General features: G+C 34.1%; 2 protein-coding genes across 2 annotated transcripts; both read right to left on the reverse strand.

Moving 5' to 3' along the window:
• Nucleotides 1-4,709: 4,709 nt before the first annotated feature.
• On the reverse strand, nt 4,710-11,360 carry LOC124374936 (protein FAM193A-like). Its single transcript, XM_046833066.1, has 7 exons — nt 11,354-11,360; nt 8,769-8,875; nt 7,886-7,965; nt 7,270-7,380; nt 5,063-5,185; nt 4,876-4,986; nt 4,710-4,790 (listed from the first exon to the last, which is right to left on the reverse strand). Exons 1-7 carry the CDS (start codon nt 11,358-11,360, stop codon nt 4,763-4,765), a joined length of 567 nt encoding a protein of 188 aa, XP_046689022.1. The 3' UTR covers nt 4,710-4,762.
• On the reverse strand, nt 8,742-22,686 carry LOC124374935. The gene is made up of 5 exons (XM_046833065.1): nt 22,332-22,686; nt 15,550-15,623; nt 13,060-13,212; nt 12,486-12,629; nt 8,742-8,875 (listed from the first exon to the last, which is right to left on the reverse strand). The coding sequence occupies exons 1-4, from the start codon at nt 22,545-22,547 to the stop codon at nt 12,587-12,589; spliced, it is 486 nt and encodes a 161-aa protein (XP_046689021.1). The 5' UTR covers nt 22,548-22,686; the 3' UTR covers nt 8,742-8,875; nt 12,486-12,586.
• Between the last annotated feature and the right edge of the window lie 3,305 nt (nt 22,687-25,991).

A 25,991-nucleotide genomic window follows, 5' to 3' on the forward strand; every position in this document is an offset into this window, starting at 1 on the left:
GTTACACTAAAGCTACACATAACCCATATTGATACACACCCAGTACATTGATCAGCTGATCAGAGTTTGGCCAGCATAATTATTCATTTATTATTATTGTTGTTTAACTTTCTGACTTTTTGAAAATCATTGAATTGAAAACTTTGATTAGCTGAAGCTTGATGGCAAAACATGAGGGAGAACATTCAACACTTGGAAGATGTTCAGCAACTATTCCTTAGCAACCAGGCTCTGTGACAAGTACCACTCTGTTCAAGAAGTTTCAATGATGAGCATCATTGGCGATAAGGCCAGTAGGATAATTTACAGGTTGATGGATGAACCTGAGACAACAGTGAATGAGGTGCTACGTGTGCTGGAACAGAAACTAACTCCAGAGTTGAATATTAGATACAAAAGGTACTTGTTTAATTCAACCAAACAGGAGATGGAAGAGACATACCAGGAGTACTTCATGAGGCTCATGACTCTTGTAAAAGCTGTGTGACTTAAAGGAAATGGAGGATAAGCTCATGTTAGATCAAATCATTTGTCAATAAAGAACAAAACATCAGATATCAACAGCAGCCCTCCTCAAATTCTATGACCCAACCAAACCATTAACAATCCAAACAGTTGTTTCATCTTTTGCCCTCGGCTGTACACTTTTTCAAGAGAGGGACCAGTCAAATATGCATCGAAAACTTATCAAGCTCACAAAGAAATCATACCCAGTTTGAAAAAGAGATGCTTGCAATCATGTTTGCCTGCAATCGGTTTGATCAATATTTTTTATGGTAGATCCGGCATAATTGTGGAAAAACCGATCACAGTCCATTGATCAGTAATTTTATGAACCCTTTGACGCCGGTGCTATTTGACGTGTGCTGTGTCCGAGTGGCGGTGTGCGCGAGACCTGCCTGCCCTCGCTGGGCGGTGGGATTTCACTCAAATCTCATGTCCCACCACACATCGTTCTAGTTACTTGCCTCTAACTTTCTTACTTTTTATTCAATTGGTTCCAAGTAAAGTTTTTATTTTGTAAAACTAAATTCCTTTTATTTTGAGTTAATCTAATGAATTTTCTCTCAGTTAATGTCTGTGTTTTACATTAATTTAGTTTGGAAAACTTGTGTTTCATTACATTTTATGCATGTTTTGTGGTAAAAAAACATAGAATGAAGCTGTTTTCAAATAGTTATCAAGTATGCCGGGACAGACGCTGTCCCACGCGCTTCTCGGCCACTCATCACGAGTGGGACAGATGCTGTCCCGGTCGACCTCAAAGGTTTTTAAACCACTGATGAAATGTCCAAAAAGACTTCAGAACACGATCATGACTCTCCAGTGATACAGCATCATGGTAAAGTACAAGCCAGGAAAGAATATATATCTGGCCGATACTTTATCTCAAGCACCAAATAATTTAGAAAATCAAGAAAAACAGTTTGATGACTACAAAATTAACCGTTCACTTAAATCAGTTTGAATAGACCAGTACAATTTAAGAACTTGCAACAGGAGTTTATTATGACCATGTAAAAACAGTAAAACTGAGTGACACATCCATTAAGAAGATCATGGAGGAAACAGCCAAAGATAAGCAGATCCAGAATTTGACCAAACAGATCTCAGATGGCTGGCCGCAAAAAAAGAAGAGAGTTCCACTAAGTTTAGTGTGTTTCTGAAATTACAGAATGGACTTGGTGCTTGAAGAGGGATGAGTGGTTCTCAAAGGTAAGCAAATCTTGAGTACCAAAGTGTTAACAAAAGAGTTGAGGAAAATTCAGAGTGGTCATTTAGGCATAGAGTCAACAAAAAAGCTTACCAAAGAATGAGTGTTATTGGCAAAAATGTTATCTAAAATTGACGGCACGGTAAGAAGTTGTGACATCTGTGCTATATTTGCTACCAATCAACGATCAATAGAAGTGAGATCTCATGAACTGCCTACTCACCCTTTTGAAAGAATCGGCCTAGATGTGTTTGAGATCAAGATATATGACGGGCTTCGTTGCTTTCTGATTGAAACTGACGAATTGAACAATCTCACACCAAAAACAACAATTCTGGCTTGCAAAAGGTACTTTAGCCATTACGGGATCCCTGTGACAGTGCTCATACAAAATGCAAACATCAGAGCAAATCAAGAAATTGTGGATCCAGCAGATGTTTAAGAAAGTTTCACTAATAACAGAATCCAATCAGGAGAAACATACAAATAAGAATTTTGTCGGTGAAGAGGTTTAGTATAAGAAGAAACTTGAAGATGACTCACGGTAAAACGGTAAAGTGGTCAATAGTCGAGGAAATCGTTCATATGAAGTGGAAGATGGTAAAAATGGAGCTGTGTATGTCAGGAATGAGAGATTCATGAAACCCTGTGTTCCAGAACCAGCTATGTCAACTGAAGCCAGATTAGATGACAGTGAAGTAGTACAACAGACTGCTGAATCAAGTGGACAGCCCACTTCTGGCTAAGTTTCTTTACCAGTACATGAAAATGAAGGCTTCAGATCAGAAACAGCCCGGAGAGCAGTTACACTTCCCAGACAATTTGATGATTATTTAATGTACAGGGTGAACCAAGCGTCTCAACGAACAAAGAAAATGGAATGATGTACACCCAGTACATTGATCAGCTGATCAGAGTTTGGCCAGCATTATATTAATTTATTATTGTTGTTATTTACTTTTGACTTTTTGAAAATCATTCTGTTGGTAACTTTTGAATAAATATGTTGAGTTATTTTCCTTTATTTCTTACTTTATTTTGTTTTTTAAGTTAAATTACATATACAAGTGAGTAATACTAGTGCACAAGGTAGAGTACTGGGTACAAAATAATTATAAACCTCTATATAAAATGATATTTAAGAGCTTTCCCTCTGAGATTCAAATATATTCTTCAGTATTTATAGCTAATAAAATTATCTGGAATATATTTTTTTATTTTTTAAATACAACTTTTTGAAAATGTAAACAGGTTGACCACTCATATAAGCTGGAAAAATTCAAGCAAATTTGAGGTTTTCATCATAAAAACAAATTGGAAAACTCAAAGGAAATGTGATAACAATTAAAAGCCTTAAAATAATAAACATACAATAGACATCATTGTACTATGGACACAAAGTCTCTTTTAATTGCAACATAATGGTAAGGAGCCTCATATAAGAAAAGTAATTTAATGTAAGATCTAAATGAAGGAAACATGATTTTTCTGGACATTTGCCATTTGTTCAGTGACACAAAAGAATGCAATCTTATTGTGACCTGTATTATGTAGTTCAGTTTTAATAATTAGCGTTGTGTTTAGTGTTTTATTAACCCTTCGAGTGGTGAAAGACGCTGCAGCGTCTATTAAATCTCGTTCGCGAGTGGCAGAGACGCTCTAGCGTCTATTAACACAAGCCTTTTTTGTTCCGGTATTTCCAATGTTATGCCACGACATAAACGCTATATATTAGGCATGGTTAGAATGATCAGAAACCAAAGTTTAATTTTTATAAAGTATTTAGATATGGTGGCAATAATGGTATCCTTACAAACAGTTCATCCACCTACTGTGTACTACCTCCTGGACCAAGTGCAGATCTTCCTCACCGGATTACTCATTTACCAGACTTTGTTCAGTGTGTGGACAAAAGTCACTTCTGGTGCTCAGCTTGTAATTTTGGGGTTCATAGGGAGTGTTTCCCTTACTTGGGACATTATTGGAGGCCTGTCAAACCAGGAAGAATGAGGAGGAATGAGGTTGACTCTGATACTGACAAATGCAGTAAAAAACGTGTAAATAAAAGTTTTGATAAGCAACTAGTGTGTTGTTTTTAGGAATAATACATATAAACGATACATATTTTTGTTTCAGAATTAAATTTTAAACAAAATGGCTATTTTGGATTTGTGTTAAAAAATTAAATTTAGTAACATTTACTCAGCCTAACATAAAACAAAAAATTTAAATTTTTTTTGGAATTCAACCCATTGGTTTTTTGCACCAATCCAAGGTAAGTGTTTCATATTATCACCATTCTATTCTGTGTGTTATATGTTTTAAATTGATATATGATATGTCGTACTTATATAATTTACAGTATTTTATATAAATTTTCTTTTGCGAACATACAAAATCAGTAAATATGTCCCGCCACTTGGCGAAAAAAGTACCGCCACTCGAAGGGTTAAGTGCATGTTTTGGAGTTGGTGAAGTTGACACACAACATGGTGGTTGCTTTTCCTGACTCATGTGTGTCACAATGCTCTGGTATGATTTGTTTATTTTAACCTAGTTTTTAATTATGTGTTAGGTTAGTTATTTACCCCTGAAGATGAGATCAGATTGCAGATCTCAAAATTTGTTTGTATCACTGAACGATTGTAAATGTCCGAAAAAATTCTGTTTCCTTCACAATCTTCCGTTGTCAAAAACAAACTTCAAACAAAGAAGAATGATACAAAATGGCTGTATTAATTAATATAATTCAATTCTATAGAGTTAAAAATACTCTAAAAAACAGAATGCTGTATTAGTAGAACAAAACTGAAAATGTTATAATACAAAATAAATTAAATAAGTAGGAAAGTTAAACAAAACAGTGGAATAAACTCAGCCTGAAAAATATCTAATTTCCCAGGTTTTACCCTTATCTAAAATAAGTTGTAATTTACAAATCAGCAAATACATTTATAAATTTTTACTGGTTCAAGAGCCAACATACCTCCGCCAGAGTACCATGTATGTGAGGATACAAGTGAAATCCCCCTCCGTGTAGGTTGAGATTCATTGAGCCCGCTGTTTCCAAATCCACCTGAACAGAAAATAGTAAATAATAATGTCTTACTAAACAAATGTTATGTCATACTACTATTCAGTTAATAGAAAAATAGAGTTACCACTGGTGAAGTGATGGGAGGTGCCGTACACACGTGACACTCACACTCTGTTGTCGTTTCTGACTGCTCTCGTCCCTCTCCCTCCACACGCGCCCGCGTCCGTTGTGATCACTGCAATCACCACACTAGTCAATATTAGGGCTCTTGGCTTTACACAGGTTCCACTAAATATGTGCTGACATGTTACCTGGTGGGGGGCAGAGAAGGTGAGTGGGGTGGAGTGACCAGCCCGCCGCAGCTTAGCAGGTGACTCATGGCGCACTCATCACATGGACAACTACGGTGACACGTAGCCTCGCCACTCAGATCACTGAAACATCTGGCTTGTTAATACACACATAGAGGTTTACTGTACACTTAAAATTTCCATTTGGAACATTACTATAAACAAATAATTTGGAACTAGTTGTAGACAGCATTTTGCTGATATTCATATTGCTTGCATTTTGCTTGTTTTGTTGTTCAGTACAAGAAAAAATTCAAAACTTAAAAAAAGAAACTTTTATGTGAAGTTAACATTTATATTATCCTAAAATCGAAGAAACTATAGTTGCAGGTTTGGATACATTTATCAATCCGTAATCTTATTTGTAGGAAGGCAAGAGGAATTACCATTCCATTATTGCAATTATAACACTTTCCATTTTTATTTATAAATTCAAGTAGAGGAGTGAAGGAATGACAATTAATTATACATCTTGTCCCCTTTTACAGTTTGGCTTTCGACATGGGAGAAGTGCCAAAGTTGGGAGATGCTGTTTTTTGAGTTTGTGGACAGGGTTTTGAGGGCAGTGGATGGGTCACACTTTGCTGTTGGTGCTTTCTGTGATCTTTTCAAGGCACAAAAAGCCTTGCAAAAAAAAAGGAAGGCGGGTTGTTTTTTCAGTTAAAGAACTGTGTTAATTTTGAAGTGATATTGGGTAGCTTAAATTTTATAGAATTGGCAGAGTTGCTCTGAACTGGTTACAATCATATTTGATGAATCGTCAAAAAAAGGTGGCTGTGGAAGAAAGAAAGAAGTCAGGCAGCTGAAAGAAGTCATCTTAAGTATCTCTGAAGTGTCAATTTTTGATCCAATCTTCTTTCTTATTTATTGCAATGATCTCCCAGAACTCATTTCCAAAGAGCAAATTTTAATGTATGCTGATGACACTTCCATAGTTACCTCAGCAAGTAACACATATGTCCTTCATCAATCCTTAATTTAAAGTATCCAACCACTAAATACCTGGCTCGATGCAAACAGCTTAAAACTAAATCATACTAAACACAGTTTATGAATTTTCATTAAAATCATTGCAAAACTCCTCAGGCAGACTCTTCATATCTCCAATCTTTGATACTTTAACTAAATTTTTTGGCTTGTTCATCGACGATTCCCTCACTTGCCACCAGCTTATTGAGCTTGTATTGGTAGTATGATATGGATGTGAAATACGAATATACATGTCTATCTTCTAGGAATATACAGACCTCCAAGCAACAATACTGGAGTGGTTTTAGATTTAATATCAAACTAACTTACTTTATGATAATCTGTGCAATGAGAGGCATCACATGATTATTATAGATGACATCAACACAAACAATTTAAATAACCGTGAAGGCTAAATTTGAGGAATCCTAGCAATATGCATATATAATATGGAAGGACTTCACCTTCCAGCCACTAGGGCAATAAATACATCAGCACTCTTGATTAATTGGTTATACAAAAATATTTAATCTGATAAGTTCATTGTGAAAACACTCCTGTCTGGACTATCAGATCACAGAGCTCAACTATGTTTTTAAAAATTTTTAGGTATGATAATGACTCCAAGCGCTCTTTTTAGTAGAAATTTTAGTTACAAAAACTCAACACTTAAATGCATTTTTGACTAAAAAGATTTAGGATAAGGTATAAAATGCAACTACAGTAGATGAAGCATATTAACAGTAACAATGAGTATGGGATGCTGTATGCCATAGAATCTTGCAAAAGGTATAAACTTAAAATATAGAAACATGTATTTTGAAACGAGAGTAACTCAATGCTTTACATAATTTTGAACTAACAGTGAACTTTAATGACAAAGAAAAAAATGATAGATAGAAAGAACTAATATGAATTAAGATTAAGAATTCTGAAAACAAGATCCAATGCTTATAGTATAGTTCAATCTAAAAATATGATAAATGAGGATTGACAAGCTAGATGAAAAAGAACAAAACAAGCTTGTCCAATTATTATTATTATAACTTGGATTTACTTAAGTTTAAGATTCTGCACAAATTCAAAAATAGAAACACTATCTTTAAAAATTAATAGCTCGCACAGGAATTCATGTTTATATCAATACAATTTTACTGACATTTCATCCCACTAAAGTAGGGATAATTGAAAAAAATTACCTGTTAGCCTTACTCAACATTTTCTGATGAATAAGTTTCCTTTGAGCTTTGAAGAGTTCCCAGTCTTCTTTCATCATGCGTTGCTTGGCTTTCAGTGTTGCCTGTTCTTGACTGGAACATTAAAAAAAATCATAAACTAAACTTTCATTAACATCATGACATTCCTTATAATACCTAATCATATGATCACCATGGCTCAACAGTATACAGTAAAACATCAGTGTTCAGCAGAATCTCACTTGTGTTTAATAATGGTGTTTTTCATGTTCTGAGTCATCCTACTTGGACTTCAATCAGGAAATAAAACGAACTGCTGTGTCAAGTTGCATTTTTTTATTTTAATAGGTATCCACATACCAGGAACATCCCACACCAACTCTAATCCCACACAGACTGTTACAAGAGTGAGTTTTACTCTATCCTGTTATATTTTTTATTGTTTTTGTTTTAACTTCTCCCCAATTTATCTACCTTGTTATAGCCCCTCTCCCCACACCAATATTTAGATCATATTGTTTTATTTATAGTTTACTTATCTTCTAAATTTATATTCCTAAACAAGAATCGTACAGTTTGCTTACGTGGAATGTTTTCTTACTGTCCTGGATATACTCACTTGTACTGATGTATTCGAGTCTCTGCCTCCCGCCACAAACTACCGACAAGTGTGATCTCATCATCGAAGCTCAGGAAACTCTCGAACTAACTTCTTATACTTGTCACCAGGATCTGGAGAACTGTTACTCAACTGGAATCACAAACAGTGCTAATGTTAGACCACAGAAGTAGTTTTTAAATTAAAATTACAATGTTTAGGCTAACAACAATCAACTCTAATCAAAGTATCAGAACAACCTGAGTGACTCAAAGAGGGATACCAGCTATTGATAGAAATTTAAAATTTATGTTGTAAAGACAGGACCTGTGGAGAACTAATTTTTAAAGACTATAGAAAGGTGAGTAAGTGCCCTTTTAGTAACCCAACAATGACAGTGGTACAAGACAAGAATTTTAAGTAGTTTGCAATACAAGGACAAAATATAAATATATATAAATTAATATATGAGATATGAGGCCATTGAAGGTTAGATCATATGGAAATGGGGATCACTGCGGGTTTAAAGATTAGCAAAACTCATGTTTATCTCACCATCTCAAAGATTGTATCTGAACTTATTTAAAGAAATAGAACAAGCTAGACTATGGTATTGGTATTGGCTATATGGTATGACTACATAAAGAAATATCTTCGGAGGTTGTGTATTTTTATGAATAACCCACTCTATTTACAATGTACCAGAATCATGAAACTTTGGAGCACTTGCAGCTTGACCGCCCTTTAATTTTAAAGGAATCGTCTAAGTCTAAGAATGTTTTTGGCTATTTATGGGAAAAAGAAATAGGGAGATTACCCACCTTGGCTATACACTCAGGAAACTTTGTTCTGAACAAAAGGATCTGTGTAGGACACAACTCTGATAGAGATGCTGGTTGAGGACCTTCCAGGTCAGGTTGAACTTGTTAAGGTGTTCAGTTTGCAGCTGCTCTAACAGTGGTGCCAATTCGTTGGCAGCTGCCATCAGCTTCTTGTAGCTCTCTAGTAGACCTGCATACCAGTTTTCCTTATTAGATTAAAGTCCAAAAGGTAGAAACATTTCAATGGAAGGGACTTGGGAAATTGGAATGACTGTGTGATCCAGACCAAATTACAATTGGCAAACTAACTCTTTAGTTATTGTTACTGTAAGTTGGTTTAATATGTTAACCAACCATTATTTAATATGTTAACTGCAGGTGGACCCAATGGCGTGTGTGGCTGATGCCATTCAGATTCATTGGCAGATTTTGGCACACTCTTGCCACTATTTCTTGACGTAAGCTAGCAGTCAGTGGTAATTATTGATATAGGTCAGTCCTTTTTGAAGATTATATTTCTTGTTAATATCATTCGTTCATGATTTCAGTTACAGAGGTTGAATAAGAAATTTATGATTAGTATTTGCATGTTTTTAAAATGAATAATGGAAGAAAAGGTAAGTACGGAATTGTAATAATTTTACAATTAGCAAAATAGATTGTGACATTGACTATAACTCTTAATCAGAAGACTGTTTTAGTAGTGGAGGCCAACTAGTGACTGAAAGTGATATAGAATACTGTACGGTGTTCGTGACACCAATCTGGATAATAGTCCAAACCAGTCTGACACCAGAACAAACACTCTGCTCACTTCAACTCAATCACAACCCCAAGTAACACCACAGCCTTCATGTTCAGATAACCAACAATTTCCACAATCAAATACACTACTAGTAAACCTTGTGCACATAAGCAGCCCCAACCGATACTAACTTAGTCTGATACCCCAGACATGAAATCATTTCTATTTTCTCAGTTCATTGGCTTGTGAGTACCTACGCCAGGTAATTAACCTTTAGATTATTTTTAAATGGTTATTGATTGTTTTTCTTGAGTCGATTATTAGAGAAACAAATGCTAATGTGGAAAATATATTTCTACCCAGCATCTACTACTGAAGTTTTGAATCTGTCAGTGGAAAATCTTGACACTCCCCAAAAAAATGTTATTAGAATCTGTTATTTCATAGGGAGTTGAAAATATTAAAAGAACCAGAATTTATTTATTAATATTTTGTAAGATTACACCAGTTTCAATATACATTCAGCAAACGTAGTGTAGAAGAATCAACCGATTTTGTAAAATACCGTAATTTGTTTTTATACAAACTTGAAATTATGAAATTATACCAACATAACGCCAACATACGTCAAGCAAACTTAATGTAAAATCAACTGATTTAATAAAATAACCTGTTTTGATTTACAAGAAACTATAACTTAATATTTTAATACAGTTTATAAATAAAAGATAATTATTTTTTAGTAGATGTTTTTATTATTACTTACTGTATTAATCAACGAAAGATGAATCGAGGGATCGTACACAGTTTCAACCGTAATTAGTGTTTCATGAGCAAGTCGACAAGAGAGAGCTCTCAGGAACAGAAGCTGGTTTCAATGTTATATCAGAGTGGGGGCGAAAGACCCACCAGTGAGAAAAGGAAGGATATATGCTATTGCTTTCTAGCTTAAATATTGTGGTTTTATTCTTATCTCTTAGTTCTATAGTTTACACCTATGCGGTCAAGTGAGATTTTATCTACAGTAATGAGGTGTACAATTTGTAATATTTGTAAAACTACAAGTAAAAGTTTAGTTATTATATCTATCTAATTGTGCATAGACCTGAGTATGTTATCAGATGTTTAGATGATAGTATGAGATCATTAGTGCTGGACTGTAGTTACAGTTTTACCCCACTGGGCTCATCTCTGTTTCTTCATACCTATACTGACCTTGTCAGTCAGTTTAGCTGAGATTCTATTTTATTCAACTGATTATTCCCAAGTCCAGATAGCTCAGATGGTAGATGACTGACTTGTTGAACTGAAGTGTTGTAGGTTCAAATCTCACTGAAGACTAATGCTTTCTTTGTTGCTAATATGATTGTATGAAGACTGTAGGTCTCATTATAGACATTAGCACTTAAATTGAACTTTTAATTAATCTTACTTTTTAAATTTATTTGTAAACTTGAAGTGTTGCCGTATTTATTTGTGCGATTACCACCAAAATTGGTTTACAAAAAGAAACTTATTTATTTAATGTAGTTTATTGACAATTATTTCTTTGAAATTAATAGCACAGACTATTTATTTATTTATTTTGTACAGTTTACTAATAAGTAAAATTTACTATAGTGAGTTTGAATTTTTTTCAGAACAATCCATAGGAACCTATATGTGTTCTTTTATAATGCAATATTGACTATAAACTGATTTGTTACGATTTTTTAGTAACCTGGTATTGTTGTTGAATAATTAATGTATTTTATTTTGTGTTTTAAGGTTGTTTATTGACTTTGGTTGTTATTATAGTATTTTATTTTCTTGATGTTTTTAATTCATAAATATTTTATTTAGACTACTGTTGAATAATTATAATGTTGTTATTTTTTTATGAATTATGAAATAAGTATTGCAATTTATTGTATTTTAACTAACTGGTCATATTTGTTTTAACTCTTCAAACACAGTTGATGCATATACGCGATCTCATGACTTTTGTTCTTAACGCCTTTGATGCTTATACAAGTTTTGGCTACATTTTATTTTAAGCATCTTCATGATTACTCAGAGTGCAGCTATGTTCTTTTATTCCATGCATGGAACCTTCACAAACTGTAAAATGTAAGTCAATGCTCACTTCTTATGTCGCTGGGTGCAGCTGCATCTATTAATAGCGGGAGGCAGGGAGACTGAAGGTCATGTACAGAATGACATGTATGTGCATGGTGCCAGTCATAGTATATTTGGCATGTGTGGAGTATTTCTAATGTGTTTTGCACTAGTTTGTTATTTAGTTTAATTCGTTTGTTAGTTACATTAGCTATTTTCTTAAACAGTGGCAGAAAACATTACAAATGTTTAAAAAATAGGGTATTTGCAATAATAAATTTTGGCCTTTTTTTAATAAATGAGTACTAAAGGGAAATTAGCCAATTTTAGCATGGTACTATAAGAGTTAAAACAAATCTTATTATAATTAAAAAAGTAGATGAATTTTAACGTATAATTATTGCTATTAAAATATAGTAGTAATTAGACAGATATTTAGACTTGGAATTGTTGATACAATACTGACCATCTCAATACATAAGATAGTTATTGACATTGTATTCATTGATGAGAAACCTGTTCACACAACATTAATTATAGTTGTATAATTATTTGTGACTGTTATGTTGTAATGTTGTGACTGATTCTTCAATGGTTTAAATAGTAGCAATGATATCTTGAAATATTCTTTGTTGCAAATTCTTCCTATCGGTCCCTATCAACAAGAGCTGCTAATTCCGCTTATCTCTTGACAATACCCTCTGATGATACAGATCTGTGCCAACCTAAAACATTGTACTATTCCAGAATACTCCTATAAATAAAACATTTAAATTGGGAGTAGTGAAACAAAATTAAAAGATCCATAACTATATTTAATTACTAAAACATTTTTGTGACACCTAAAAATACATCACTTTACAACATCGTAATACTGATGATGAGTTAGAGGAGTAGGCCTATAGTGTAGAGTGTAATAAACTTATGTATGTTGTACGTTATTGAGTAATTATTTTACCTGATATGAACAGATACGGTAATACTGGTGAGTCCTTCTCCCTCTTGAGCAGTTCCAGTTGTCTTACTTTGGTCTCTATCACAAACTCCTGGACTTGCGACTCAAGCCTTTGAAAACAGCTGGTGTGGGTCGCACATACAGAGCCTGTGAGAAAGCAACAGTATGATTTGCTCAGTCCTGTAATTCACTTTTAAATAATGAGTAGGCTAAAGGAGTTTCCACATAACGAAAATTAATAATGCCCCATTTTTTTATGAACCTCATAAAATGTTGGTTTTTTTTTAATATCGAATTGAAAATATAAAATTATTGGAAGTTTTTTGATTGATCAAATTTTAATTTTTTACATACTGTAATTGTGTTTACCTCGAAATGATATTGCAGTTTAGGAAGCTTCCTTTGGGAAGATAAAAATTTGTTTATTGAGTAAAACAGTTGTTTAGGCTTAAATTTTAAGAGTGACTATTGCAAGATGTTTGTAGAAAGGACATCTGAATGAACATAATCATCTAGTATACATAGGCCAAGTACCATATTATACACTACCAATAATCTACATGGCAAATGTCCATACTTCTGAACGTGCTCCTTAATATAGTGTTCGTAGCCATCAGCCGGGGACTTGACCTCCATAGCCATACGGTATACCATCCGTATGTACTGCCTCAGGTCCATCCAATGGGCTTGCAGTCTCCTCATCTCCTCCACTGTGTTCTCAGTGACACCCCTAAGCAAACATTGTTAAGTAGTATAGACATAATAGCAACTTAAAAAAACTGGTATGATTGGTCTTTAGTAAACTTGCAACTTTTAGTCACAGCGACAATTTGAAGTGCACAACTACAATGTTGAAAGCTGCTGTGTGGTTACTCTATTGCTTTGGGCAAGATCTGCGCGAGCCCCTAGTAAAGTTTTTCCAGCATTACCAAATGACTAGAACAGTTTTGACAAGTTGTTGGGAATAATTGGTCCATTAACACCAGAGGAAAGTTTGTCAGCTACTTTGAGGTGAGTACAATAAATTGTAATAAAATTTCGTTTTAAAATATTTATTAATCCTTTTACTGCCATAGTCGTATGCAACTTGGTGAATGATTACCACCAAACGCTGTCAGCTGACTGTCTGAACATCATCAACCTAATAATTAACCTTATTTTACATGCTTTCGGGTTCTAAAGTTCTCTTCTTTTACCTCTAGACAAAATTAAAAACTTTTGTTTTATTGAAGTTGCTGTTAATCATTGCAATATAAAATTATTTTCATGCAATATTGAATTTTTATTTACCGTCTGTTTAACAAGTTGCCTGCAGGAGACACCTTATAGTGCACAATCACAGTGAGAGTAGTAGGTCACTCACTATAGACCAGTAGTAAAGGTGTTATTGAAGTTACACAAAATGTACAAGTTATGCAAATGATTAATGAAAAACATCTGGTCTAATATGAACTGTAAATTACAAAATATTCACTAGTTTCACATAAGAATGAACACCAAGACACCTATGAGAATGTTGAGTTCAGCTTTATTTCACCTTCCTCTTTATGCGATGGTTTAGTAAAAACTACGGTAAAAGCAATAATTGGTGATACCACCATTAAAAATATTATATCTGCTGTCGTCATAATAAGAACTGATCACATTTAGTAAAGGATCGAGTTATAGTCCATTTTATAAAGAAATTATAAAAGTATTCAGAAAAAATGTTGACATGAACATAACATTTTGCACAACGAAATAAGATAAACAATCTAATTGGAAATCCAAAAGATAAAAAATTTTAAATGAAAATAAAAGTGGAATTTACAAAATTAACTGTGAAGACTGTGATAAGATTTACATTGAACAGACAAAACGAACCATTAATAAAAGATTTAAAGAACACGAAAGATATTACAAATACGGACAAACTAAAAAAATCAGCTATTGCCAAACATGCATTAGAAACAAATCACACTTTTAAAAATTTCACATTACTAAAACAAGTCAATAAGCAAGAAGAACTTGACGCTTATGAAACATTATACATAACAAAACATAAAGATAAAATATTGAACAATGATTTTGGACTGATTCAAAATTCACCCTTCCTTTAAAATATAACAAAATTCTTTTTTACCCAAATTTTTTATACATATATTAATATTTATTTTATTTTACTTTAAATTAAACAAATCTTGTATTAAGCTTTACTTAGCTGATAATTAATTTGAAATGTTAAATATTTATATTATTCAAATTGTTGTTTTTTTCACACCTGAAAGGCCTCGTGTATTAAAAATAAAATTATTGGAGAATTGTGATTTTTCGTTCATCAATTATTACAAAAAATGAAGTTCAATTATTTGATTTTTGAGCACTGGTTTCGTGTAGTGTTTCAGTTCTGTTTCAGAGAACAGGTATCAAACTGTTATAGATATTTCATAAACTTGATTACTATTCATCAAATACAAATATATGTATTATTGTTAACTAGTGTGGGATCATTCACAAATCACTTAGTAGTATGGTATCAATCACAAATCATATAGTAGTGGGGCACACCTCACCAACACCTTATTTTTAAACGATTTACTTTAAAAAGTAAATTGTTTAAAAATAACATACCATTCTTTGTTAGAGTTGAATAGAGTCCTAATAGACGTTAATATTGGTCTCAAGCATGTGTATTTTGCAATACTCTTTAGGGCAGAGAGAATCATACCAATACTATCAACAGGTAAGCCTGCAGATAATTTAAATTTATAAACTACAAACAAATAGACTATATGTTATAAATTCAAACAATCCAAGTCATCACATGACTAAATCAATATTTTTTTATTTTTTAGACAATATTATTATATATTTTATATTGTAAATATGTGTTCAATAATTTTTCCCAAAAATTTATTATTGATTTCAGCCTATGAAACCTAAAACCAATAAAATATTACAGACAAAAAATTTTAAAGACCAACTAAGTAAATGCTTCTGATGGTACAGAATTTTGTTCAACTATCATTCATATTTATAATACTAAAGGTAAACTAATACGAGAATATATAGCCTACAACTAACAGACCTGCGGTCCTTGCAAGCATCGCAGGAGCAGGGTTGATCCTTTGCCATTGCTTCCTCCTCCCCCTCACTCACCTCCTAGAAGAAGGAAAATTTACTACTGAATGCGAACATTTAAATACTTTGCAAGTGTTAAAGGAATAGAGAGCTCTTCTCTAGCATCTTTTCCCCCTCACACAAGATATACATTTTTCAGAGAGAAAGTGAATATTAAAATAATTGTCAAGTGTTATAAGAATAGTGCTCCTCTCCAACACATTTACCATTTCTCCACCTACAAGATACAAATTTGTCACCAAGAGTAAATATTTTAAATACATTTCAAGTGTCACAGGAGCAGAGGTGTTCACCACATCTTCTGTCTCTCCTCTTCTCAACATTGACAAAGAATCAACAGTTCCCACAATAGCTACCTTATGAGTAGAAAACTCGGATCATGTCTAAAACAATGTAGTGCACTCAATTGTGTACCTGATGTCGAATTAATGCAAAGAATTCCATTTGAGCTTCTTCACTAATATTTTTTAAGACGAACATAGCCTAACTTCAGATTCCAAGACTTAAGTCTAGGCTAACTACTAACATTCACATGGGAATTCATTCATTTTCAAGACTGCAGATCTGTATTGGGCAAACCAATAAAATCTATTGAATTTAATATAGTTAAATTGAAGTAACTGAAATCTATCCTTAAAAATGTGATGTATTTGTACTCCAAAACAATAGAATTTAAATGTTTTTATTTCATATGGTTATTTTGTTTATTAGCTTTTTCAATGTAGACTAATAATATCTTTCTTCTTTTTAACATTGCTATTTGCTCAAAACCTTCTTTTGAAATTCCTGGTGTTTTTGTCTCTAGGTCATTTTCAAACCAAATATAAACAACTGTAATATTGTACCTAACACTTACACCAAGTACAACGGTGACAGCTTCTTGTCACTAGCCGCATTTGCAGGATATGCTACGAAGTAATGGTGACCTAGCAAATTTCGTTACTAGCGGTCAATGCCAGAAATTTAGTGTGGATTTATCACTTAACACCTGTTTTCAGTTCCTTTGTGTCATTTTTAATGTGTCAACACCATATGTACCTAATTTTCCTTTCTGTGATGTTTAGATAATGCATGTATCCAATTAGGAAAAATAAATAGAATAAACAATTACCTACCAGTGCTACCATAAGTAGGCTAAGAAAATCTAGTATTACGGGTCAGAGATTTGCGGTGCACGAACTTTCGATATGAGACCACATTTTTGTCAGTACACAAGGTTAGTTCAGTAGAACCAAAAAATAAACCACTGAAACTTTCACCTGAACTCTACTTTTAACTTTGTTTATCTATTTGAGGAAAAAAAAAAGAAGTGCAAAGTATTGAAATCGATCCATCCCTTACCAATCAGTAATGTGAGTAGTAACGTTTTACTGATGTCCGCATATAGACTTTTGGATTCAAGATTTCAGCATCAACACATTACTTCTCTTCTTCTTCTATGAGGCAGCCTATTGACGTGCACTTAGCCTCAAGGGCCTTTTGCGCATCCTGGAAGCACACTATGGGACCGACCAGTCTACGGTTTCAGCAGTTCTACAAACCGCAGAAAACAACCCATCAGGTTCTCCTGGGGAAATTCACCACCCTTGTCCAAACCACCAAAGATGGCATACCGCTCCCTTGCTATTGCAGGACAGTCAAAGTGCAGGTGTTCAGCGGTTTCCTTCTGCTTATCACACATTCTACAGAGTGGATACTCCAGACGCCACTATAGGAAAAGGCGCCTGTAGAACCATTTTGCTCATTCTCAGACCCGGATGCAGCCTACACCTACTCTTATATTCAGAATGAACCCATTTCGAGACAGCCCCAAAGGATTCACACCTAGAAATGCCACAGAACGGTTGAGGTCTCATCATATTGGACGCTGAGCCCAAGTTGGCTAAGGCATCAGCTCTTTCGTTCCCAGAGATCCCCTCATGACCAGGAACCCAACAGTCCACATTGTTCAGCACATTACTAGTCGTAATATTGTGAAATTGTGACTTTCCAAACGTATTTTATGCACTTCTGTTGGTATTGGAATCTAGGGAAAAGATCTGTAGTATCGAGAATAAAAATTGATCCATCCCTAGTAATAATTCCATTGACATTATAGAAATTCACACATAGGCTTACCCATGCTTTTTCAGTTTTTCATCCTCTGGTTACAGTTCCAAGAAAGCATTGTCACTCCAAATATACCACACTGCTGACCAATATGTGAAGAAAAATATCATAAAATTAGGTCTATATACTACAGAAGCTACCAAAGTGTGCTTAATAGCGAATCTGTAGAATAAGTAGAAACCAGATCCAAGCATTACCTTCCTCAGGATGCAGGCATAATTAACATAATCAATTACTGGCTTTTAAAAATTTGTGTTTGCCTAAACACAAAAATACAATCACGCCATCACTAAAACAGAACTACAAAATAAATAAATACACAAAAGGCTGTGGTTCGTCACGTGTTCATTATTTTGTAGTTATATACTAAGAAACAACAAACACAGCGTAAGGATCGTCACGAAATGTTTGTTTATGCAATTTAGCTTGAACAGTTTGAATTGTCCATCTGATCATCAAGTCTGCAGGGAAGTCTTTCAGATGATTGGTTGATTGGTGGAGAAATGGTGGAATTACAAGCAGCCATAGTCCAACCAATGGCGTTCTGACAACGAAAACTGATGTGTGCGGAATTCGACCTGCCAATCATCTGCAGACAGGTGAAAATATTACTTTGGGATGATTTTTGGATGGGACCATGATATCCAAGCATAATCTCACTTTCTTGGTTTAATCCCAAATAGTCTGACGATCAATCAGACTGTGGTAATGAGCAATCATTCACAAACCAAACTATGACAATTGATTGGTCGACTTTAATCTCCCAATGGATTGATCTGTGTATGGTACCTTACATGACAAGAGCCTAGGTGTAGAACTAACCAAGATAAACTCCACTACACTAGTGGAAGTATCCTTGGTTTACCCAGTGTCAGGTGGGGCTCGTGAACACATTGTTGATTACACACACTGTCCACGGACTCTGTGAACAATTCGGCAACTTAATTACACACCTTAGTTGTCGATCTTCATTTACAGTTTCATGGATCATGCTGCGTAAAATAGGCTCAGATGTTTGGGATTAAAATCAACTCCTGATTTAAGGAAATATGTAATTATTTCTTGGTTTTATAAGTTCTTTGAGACATAAACATCGTTTTGAAGATTTGGTAATTTGGGATTATACCAACCACACCAGTATGAGGAACACAATAATATAAATTTATAGAAACAAACATTATAGATCGATAAAACAACTCTTTAATTACAAAATTACAACGATTATCAATTGTTAATGGGTTTCCTGTGATGCCCAGAATGCAGCAATATCAAGGATGAGTAAGTGTAGTGGATTTCCGCCTTCAGCCGCAACTGCCGACCGCCAAATGTATTCAGCTAGGTATGAGTCAACATGGTGTTGTGCTGTTCCTCGTTGTTTTTTATTACACCATTTAGCTGAACCCCACATTCGCTCAACCTGTTGAGTATTAGCACCGGTTTCCGGGTCGACAAAATCGTATCGATGGTTAGTTACGGTGAAATGTTCAAAACCTGCTGCTTCTAATTCGGCCCATTTTGTAACCTCTCTAACAGTCGGAAACGATTGTACTTCCTGGTTCAACGTGGAGTTGAATTAGTTCCATCAAGGTTTTAGCTCTACGATTCGGAACCTTAACCAAAAATCTGCCTCCGGTTTCCCGGCATAAACCCCCAAATATCCACTGTTGCGGCAAGACACGTCCTGCATTATTTTTCCGTTTGGTACAAACTTTCATCTATTTTGACAATACTGCCAACTCCTCCAATCCTACCACCGTTTTTTTGTTCAACAGAGAATGCACACACCACACGGAGATAGTTATTCCAATCAACAATTGTTTTACTGGTAATCTCCAACTCACATTCACACCACGCCACAGATGTCAGTTCGTAAACCCAGCAGTAGAGGAAACGAACCGCAGTAACAAATGGTATTCTACTGTTAAAAAACCAGGTGTCAACGCGCAAATCAACTTTTCAGGCACGGTCGAGCTGTACATTTCCAAAACGGAGCCTTATCAAATGAATACAGTGTTATACCATGTCCATTCAGGCATATTTTAGAATTAGGCAAAAAGTCATGATCTTGTAAAAAACGAATGGCCCCCTCTTCGCTCCTGAACATATCCCAAATTCTCATAGTGTCACCCATAACTAATCTATTACACACACAGTAAAACACGGAAGTACAACAAAGCGACGTATTCGACAGACACTGCGGCACGAAAGTACAACAATGCGGCGCACCAGCTGAACGGGCGGTGAGACTCTGCAGTCATGTTATCTACTAGACCGCTCGACTTTGAACCTCTGTCTGAGGGTGGGTTTGCGATAAGACAATTACTGTTTTTAATATTGACGAAATATTGTTATACGCTAATCTAGTAAATCAGTAGAGGTAAAATGTCAAATAACGATTCATGTCTGGGTGTGGTCGGTATAAAATCCCAAACTACCAAATCTTCAAAACAGTTTTACAAAGAGATTTCCGACGTATTCTCAGTTGGGTGGCCACCCTGAGTAAAAATCAAATTGACAAACCGTAGGCCTATTGTATTATAAGTATTTCATATTATGTAAAAGTTTAACTATGCTTTTGAATCTAAAAAAGGGCTTTTTAGCCCCAACTTCGCCTTGTAAAAATAAGACATCTTCACTTTACTTAAGTAATAATTTAATGACAAGTTAAACACTATATATGTACGTATTTATTTATTAAATCTAAGAAAGCTGTGTAAAACTTATTTATTCTAATTATTGAATGATATAGGCTAAAGGGGCAGCTAGTGACACAAATGGGTAGGGTATGATAAGCGGACCTGGTTTTTTTATATCGAAAATCAGCAAACGATATTACTTAATCATAACCATCGATATAATCAATCGATACTGATTCATTATTTTGTTCAACTTAAATAATCTATATTAACCCTCCGAGTGGCGGTACTTTTTTCTCCAAGTGGCGGGACATTTTTACTGCTTTTGTATGTTCGCAAAAGAAAATTTATATAAAATCCTATATTAATATAAGTATGACATATCATACATCGATTTAAACTTCATAACACACAGAGTAGAATGGTAATAATATGAAACACTTACCTTGGATTGGTGTAAAAAAAACCAATGGGTTGAATTCCAAAAATAAAAAATTCAAATTTTTTGTTTTATATTAGGCTGAGTAAATGTTCCTAAACTTAATTTTTTTAACACAAATCCAAAATAGCCATTTTGTTTAAGATTTAATTCTGAACAAAAATATGTATCCGTTATATGTATTATTCCTAAAAACAACGCACTATTTGCTGATCGAAACTTTTATGTACACGTTTTTTACTGCATTTTAGTCAGTAATCAGAGCCAACCTCATTCCTCATCATTCTTCCTAGTTTGAGAGGCCTCCAATAATGTTCCAGGTAAGGGAAACACTCCCTATGAAACCCCAAAATTACAAGTTGGGCACCAGAAGTGACTTTTACCCCCTTTTTTGGTGTGTACACACACTGCAACAAAGTCTGGTAAATAAGCAATCCCGTGAAGAAGACCTACACTTGGTCCAGGAGGTAGTACAGTAGGTGGATGAACCGTTTGTAAGAGTTCCATTAGTACCAGCATATCTAAATACTACTATATCAAATTAAAGTTTAGAATCTGGTCTTTCTAACCATACCTAATATATAGCGTTTAAGTCGCGGCATAACATCGGAAATACCGGAACAAGAGAGGCTTGCGTTAATAGACGCTAGAGCGTCTTTCCCATTCGCGAACGAGATTTAATAGACGCTGCAGCGTCTTTCACCACTCGGAGGGTTAACAGCTGTAAACACTTTCAAATAATAATGTAGCCTAATATTTAAATTTTATATAAATAACATTTGATTATTAAAAATGGCAGTCAATTTTAGAAAACTACACGACATTGCTTTGAAAGATGATAAGACATGTTTTTTGTGACTTCAACATGTTGGACTCGTACCGAAAAACCCATTATGTGAAATTTGTGGGAAAGATACAACTGTAACTATGAGAGGAGCAAAATATGGTCGTCATCAGTTTTCCTAATTTTGGTTAGCCTATAATAATTTGTTTGATCACTGTAAATATTAAATTCATATTTTAATTTAAAACATGATTGTTATTGAGGACTATACTTTTATATCGATGATTACATTCTTCGATATAAAAAAAAAAAACCGGGTCCGCTAATCGTACCCTACCCACACAAATAACACATACTCATCACCATTGTAGGGTACCACGCAAATGATTTTAGGCCTACTTTATTTGAATTAATTTTAAACAATATTGTTAAAATATATTACAAACAGTTAGGAATAATTAGTTGTAAATTACAGAACATTTTTCTATTGAATCATTTAGGTAGGTCTATTTCTAGTCGATAATTTGGTTGGCATATTCAATTCTCGTGTTAGCCGCTTATTATATTTCAGTCCATTCCTTGGTTATTGATAACTAAAGAATGTATACTTATCATCTAAACCAATCTAGTTCGGTGTACTGAAAAGGCAATACTAATAGGCCTACATGGAGCAGAAATACACAAGCCTAAATAATGCTTTAGAATGCCTTGACTTCCCTCAAATAATGGTGAATAGAATTGTCTAAGATATCATTACTTACTTCACAACTGAATATTTGGATATCAGAATTAGGAGCTCTTTGTTCATCGCTGCTCGCAGCTCCATCGGCATCTTCTCTTTCTGATACAATTTCTAGAAATTCGGATGACATCTCTTCAGTCTCAGCTTCATCGGTCTCTTTCCCAATAACGTCTCCCATGTCAGAACCGTCAATGGTCTTCTCTTTATTCCCTGGATCTGAGTCCGAGCAACTCATTATATCGACAAAATAAAAAAAAATATACGAATACTTATGCTCGTAAACTATAATTTTAATCACAATATAACAGAAATAATTCAATATTAGCAAAAACAATAACCACTGCACTAGCTGAGGACAAACACCCAAGCCTAAAACCAATGCCTTTTATATTGTAAGTTAGCCAAACGTTGATTGTTGATTGACCATAAACTATATAAAGACCCATTGCAAGGTATAACTGTACTTTTTTATGTACATGCAATTTTTAGTACTTGTAATGTTTTGCAAAATAGCTCAATATCAATTTTAAACATATCTATGCGGAAAAGATCTGGAAACTACATTTAGAAGATTTAATAGAACTCAAAATGCTTTATCATTGCTGAAAGCGAAATCAGGGCCTTAAATCTCTAACAATAATAATAAAAAATAAATACAAACAAGCTAGTTTGTTTTGAAGTTAATTATAAAAAAAAAACATGTATAACTAGTTACACTAACATATAAAAAATCACTTAATTTTTATCTTGCATACCTTATTTATTATAATTTACATAATCGCAGATGCTCTTAGTGACCAGTATTATGTTTTGATACTCTAAGGTAGCAGGATCCCGGTTCGCGATCTTATACGGTTATGGTTGAGAAGACATTATTCTTTAGTTCAGTTACAGAATGCTCTAATTGCTAATATTAAAAGTGTAGTTCCAAATGTTTATGCTTGAACCTAGAAACGAATAACTTTTGATTCTCTTTAAGAAGATCATTAAACATTTTTGGGCCGAAGTAAGTGAAACATTCTGTGCCAACCTATAGTCTTATTTTTGCGAAAGCGAAGCTCTTAGTCATAATAATAAACATATATAAAACAGTAGCAAAATGATCTAAAAATACAATGGGTTTTTTGATAGATCATTGCAAAATATTGCCTTAGATATAAACAAAAAAAGAGCGCGTCAACGACACCATACTCGTCTGGGGTTTATACGATTACAACATTTTGCAGAGTCGGATGAAGGACATCGCACTTGCCTACGTCTTTGAGTGTACATATGTTTGACAAGGCAAAAGCCTGTTTAAGTTCATGCAACTGACCGACCATGTTAAAATTTATTCAATGTTAATGTTCGCTAAAGAAATTACCTCTTAATCAAACACAACTGATAGGATAAGTGCAATTGTCAATCCTTAGCACAATTGGTGGCACCGTGCAGTTATACACTATGGGTTTCCCTTCAGAACGAATAAATCTTTCATCTTTTACTACAGGAGGAACCAGATGGGTATGAATTAAACAGCACAGGTCCCAGGTAGATTTCAAGAGTTACACATTTTATCTTGATCAAAGAAAGTAAAAGTTCAATTTCTCATCCTTGTAAAAGTAACGTACTATCTTCCCAAGATGAATTTAACTACTAAATTAATCTCACACCAAAACCATAAAATTCGATCTTGACCAGCTCATTACATTTAGAGTCAAAGGGTTTGCGAATAAATCTAACATTACTAAACAATTAGAATCACTCTGCTTTTTTCCATAAAATGTATCAATAGTTAAATTTATCATAAATCTGCAATCTGCTATGATGTTTTCTGAGTAAAGATTATAATTCAGTTAGATTTGTTCCTCATTCATATAAGATATTATTTAGCACAATTCTAAACTTTGCTAAAACTGTTGACATGGCGAGTTGTATCTATCAAAATAGACCACTTTGAGCTTCTTTTGTTCACTTTTTGGAAGTGGGTGCACTAAATTAATTTTTCCAACCTTCCAGAATCTTTTGGGTTACTAAAGACATATTCATTAGGCGTTCATTTAGAATTAGGTTGTAGGACATGGACTAATAGCTTTAACCATCTCAATAGAAATACCCGTCTCGGCCAGTTACTCTTACCTTTACTCTCGTTTATTGCCGATTTAATAGATACTCTTTTCTGCAACAAGAGAAAAAGTAAAAAGTTCTCCGTTTGATATGTCTACTATTATTCACGAATCTCTCATCTTATTTTTTTTACTTTCTTTACAGCTATTCGGTAAAGTATAGATTTCTGATGTGAATATTTATGTACGTTTACATGTAATATTATTACTTTTTTCTTATATATACCGTCATGAATGACTTTATGTATGTCTGTTTAGGCTATTATCAACAGGTTTATTATTTGTTTCGTTTTTACTCTAAGGCACCAAGTTTCTAAGTGGAGTCATTTTTTCTTGCTATACTTTTTTAGCTCGAAATTTATTTTTTTATAACCATCCTAATCTTTACAATATCTGGATTTCCAATATTTAGTACAAAAGTTTATTTTTGTTCTATCGTCAAACTTAACCTCTTAAACGCCCACTGTGCCAAATTTGTCACATACCCATTTTATGCATGTAGTATAGTGTCAGAATGAAAATTACAACCTTAAAATGCCCATTGTGACACATATGGAACTATTTTCAATAATTTACTGTACTGTGCTGTTGCCTGGTGGCAGTTATGTGAAACTACAGCCAGTGAGCAGATCTACCATACACAGTAAACACCAATTCTTCATAACCTCTAAGTCTTCATACCTGTATTTAGCAGAAAAAAAGTAAGTACCCTTTTTATAAAATATGGTCTAGTTTACATAGTTAACTGAAAGTGTGTTTACAGTAGTTTTAGTTCATAAAATATGTCTAGTTTATGTTTTATGATGCTTTTTAGGTTTGTGCCAAATTTGTCACATTGGGCACAACTGTAAAACTGCAGTTTTTCAGTTTCGTCCCAAAAATGGCACATTGGGCATTAAAGTCAACCTACAAGCTTTTTTGTACAACAATGTTTATTTTTGTCAGATGTCACATTGTCGACTAAGAAGACATAACAACACAACTTCGCTTTTACCCCCCGATGACAGTGAAGACAGTTTTGGTGGATGACTCAGATGAGGATCCAGATTACACCCCTGGCCGTGACAAAAAGAACAAGTTGGCCTTATTTTGTAAGTTTATTTATACCATTAATTCCATAATTAACTTAGTTAGGCTCATACTTACTAATCTAAATTTATATTCAATACTAATAGGCTATGTTTCTGTTTATTATATGTCTTTTCTTGTTATGACAGCACCATTTTTAATGCACACGGTTAGGATAATTCAGATTATGTTACACTAGGCTGTATAGAAAAATTGTTTCAGCGGTGCTGTTATATACTAGTAAAGACCTCAATATGTTATTTATTTTAGTGTGAAATACATACTTTTTTGTGGTTTGAAAAAAAGCCAAGGCAACAGCGAGTTTGTTTTGTTTCAGTGAACAATGCAGCGAGCCTCCAGTGATGTCACAGATGAAGACGAAGAGAACATCCCTTCAACGTCTACAGCCACAAAAAAGAAGATTCCAAAAAAAACCAGCACCTGCTTGGAATGAAGTGAATCCAGATAACAGTGAGAAACCTTCTCCGCCAATGCTAGAATTAAGT

Source organism: Homalodisca vitripennis, unplaced genomic scaffold (genome assembly GCF_021130785.1).
Source record: "Homalodisca vitripennis isolate AUS2020 unplaced genomic scaffold, UT_GWSS_2.1 ScUCBcl_11374;HRSCAF=20613, whole genome shotgun sequence".
In the NCBI taxonomy this organism is placed as follows: domain Eukaryota; kingdom Metazoa; phylum Arthropoda; class Insecta; order Hemiptera; family Cicadellidae; genus Homalodisca; species Homalodisca vitripennis.

Excerpts from the sequence above, each read along its gene's own strand:
- LOC124374936 (XM_046833066.1), bottom strand. Across the intron at positions 7,966-8,768 it reads AGTTCAACCTGACCTGGAAG|AGTTTCCTGAGCTTCGATGA; the intron begins GTCCTCAACCAG and ends AGTTAGTTCGAG. Across the intron at positions 5,186-7,269 it reads ATGTTGAGTAAGGCTAACAG|TGATCTGAGTGGCGAGGCTA; the intron begins GTAATTTTTTTC and ends CAGATGTTTCAG.
- LOC124374935 (XM_046833065.1), bottom strand. The coding sequence starts at position 22,547 with ATGAGTTGCTCGGACTCAGATCCAGGGAATAAAGAGAAGACCATTGAC. Across the intron at positions 15,624-22,331 it reads TCCAAATATTCAGTTGTGAA|GAGGTGAGTGAGGGGGAGGA; the intron begins GTAAGTAATGAT and ends TCCTTCTTCTAG. Across the intron at positions 12,630-13,059 it reads ATTAAGGAGCACGTTCAGAA|GCTCTGTATGTGCGACCCAC; the intron begins GTATGGACATTT and ends GCTTTCTCACAG.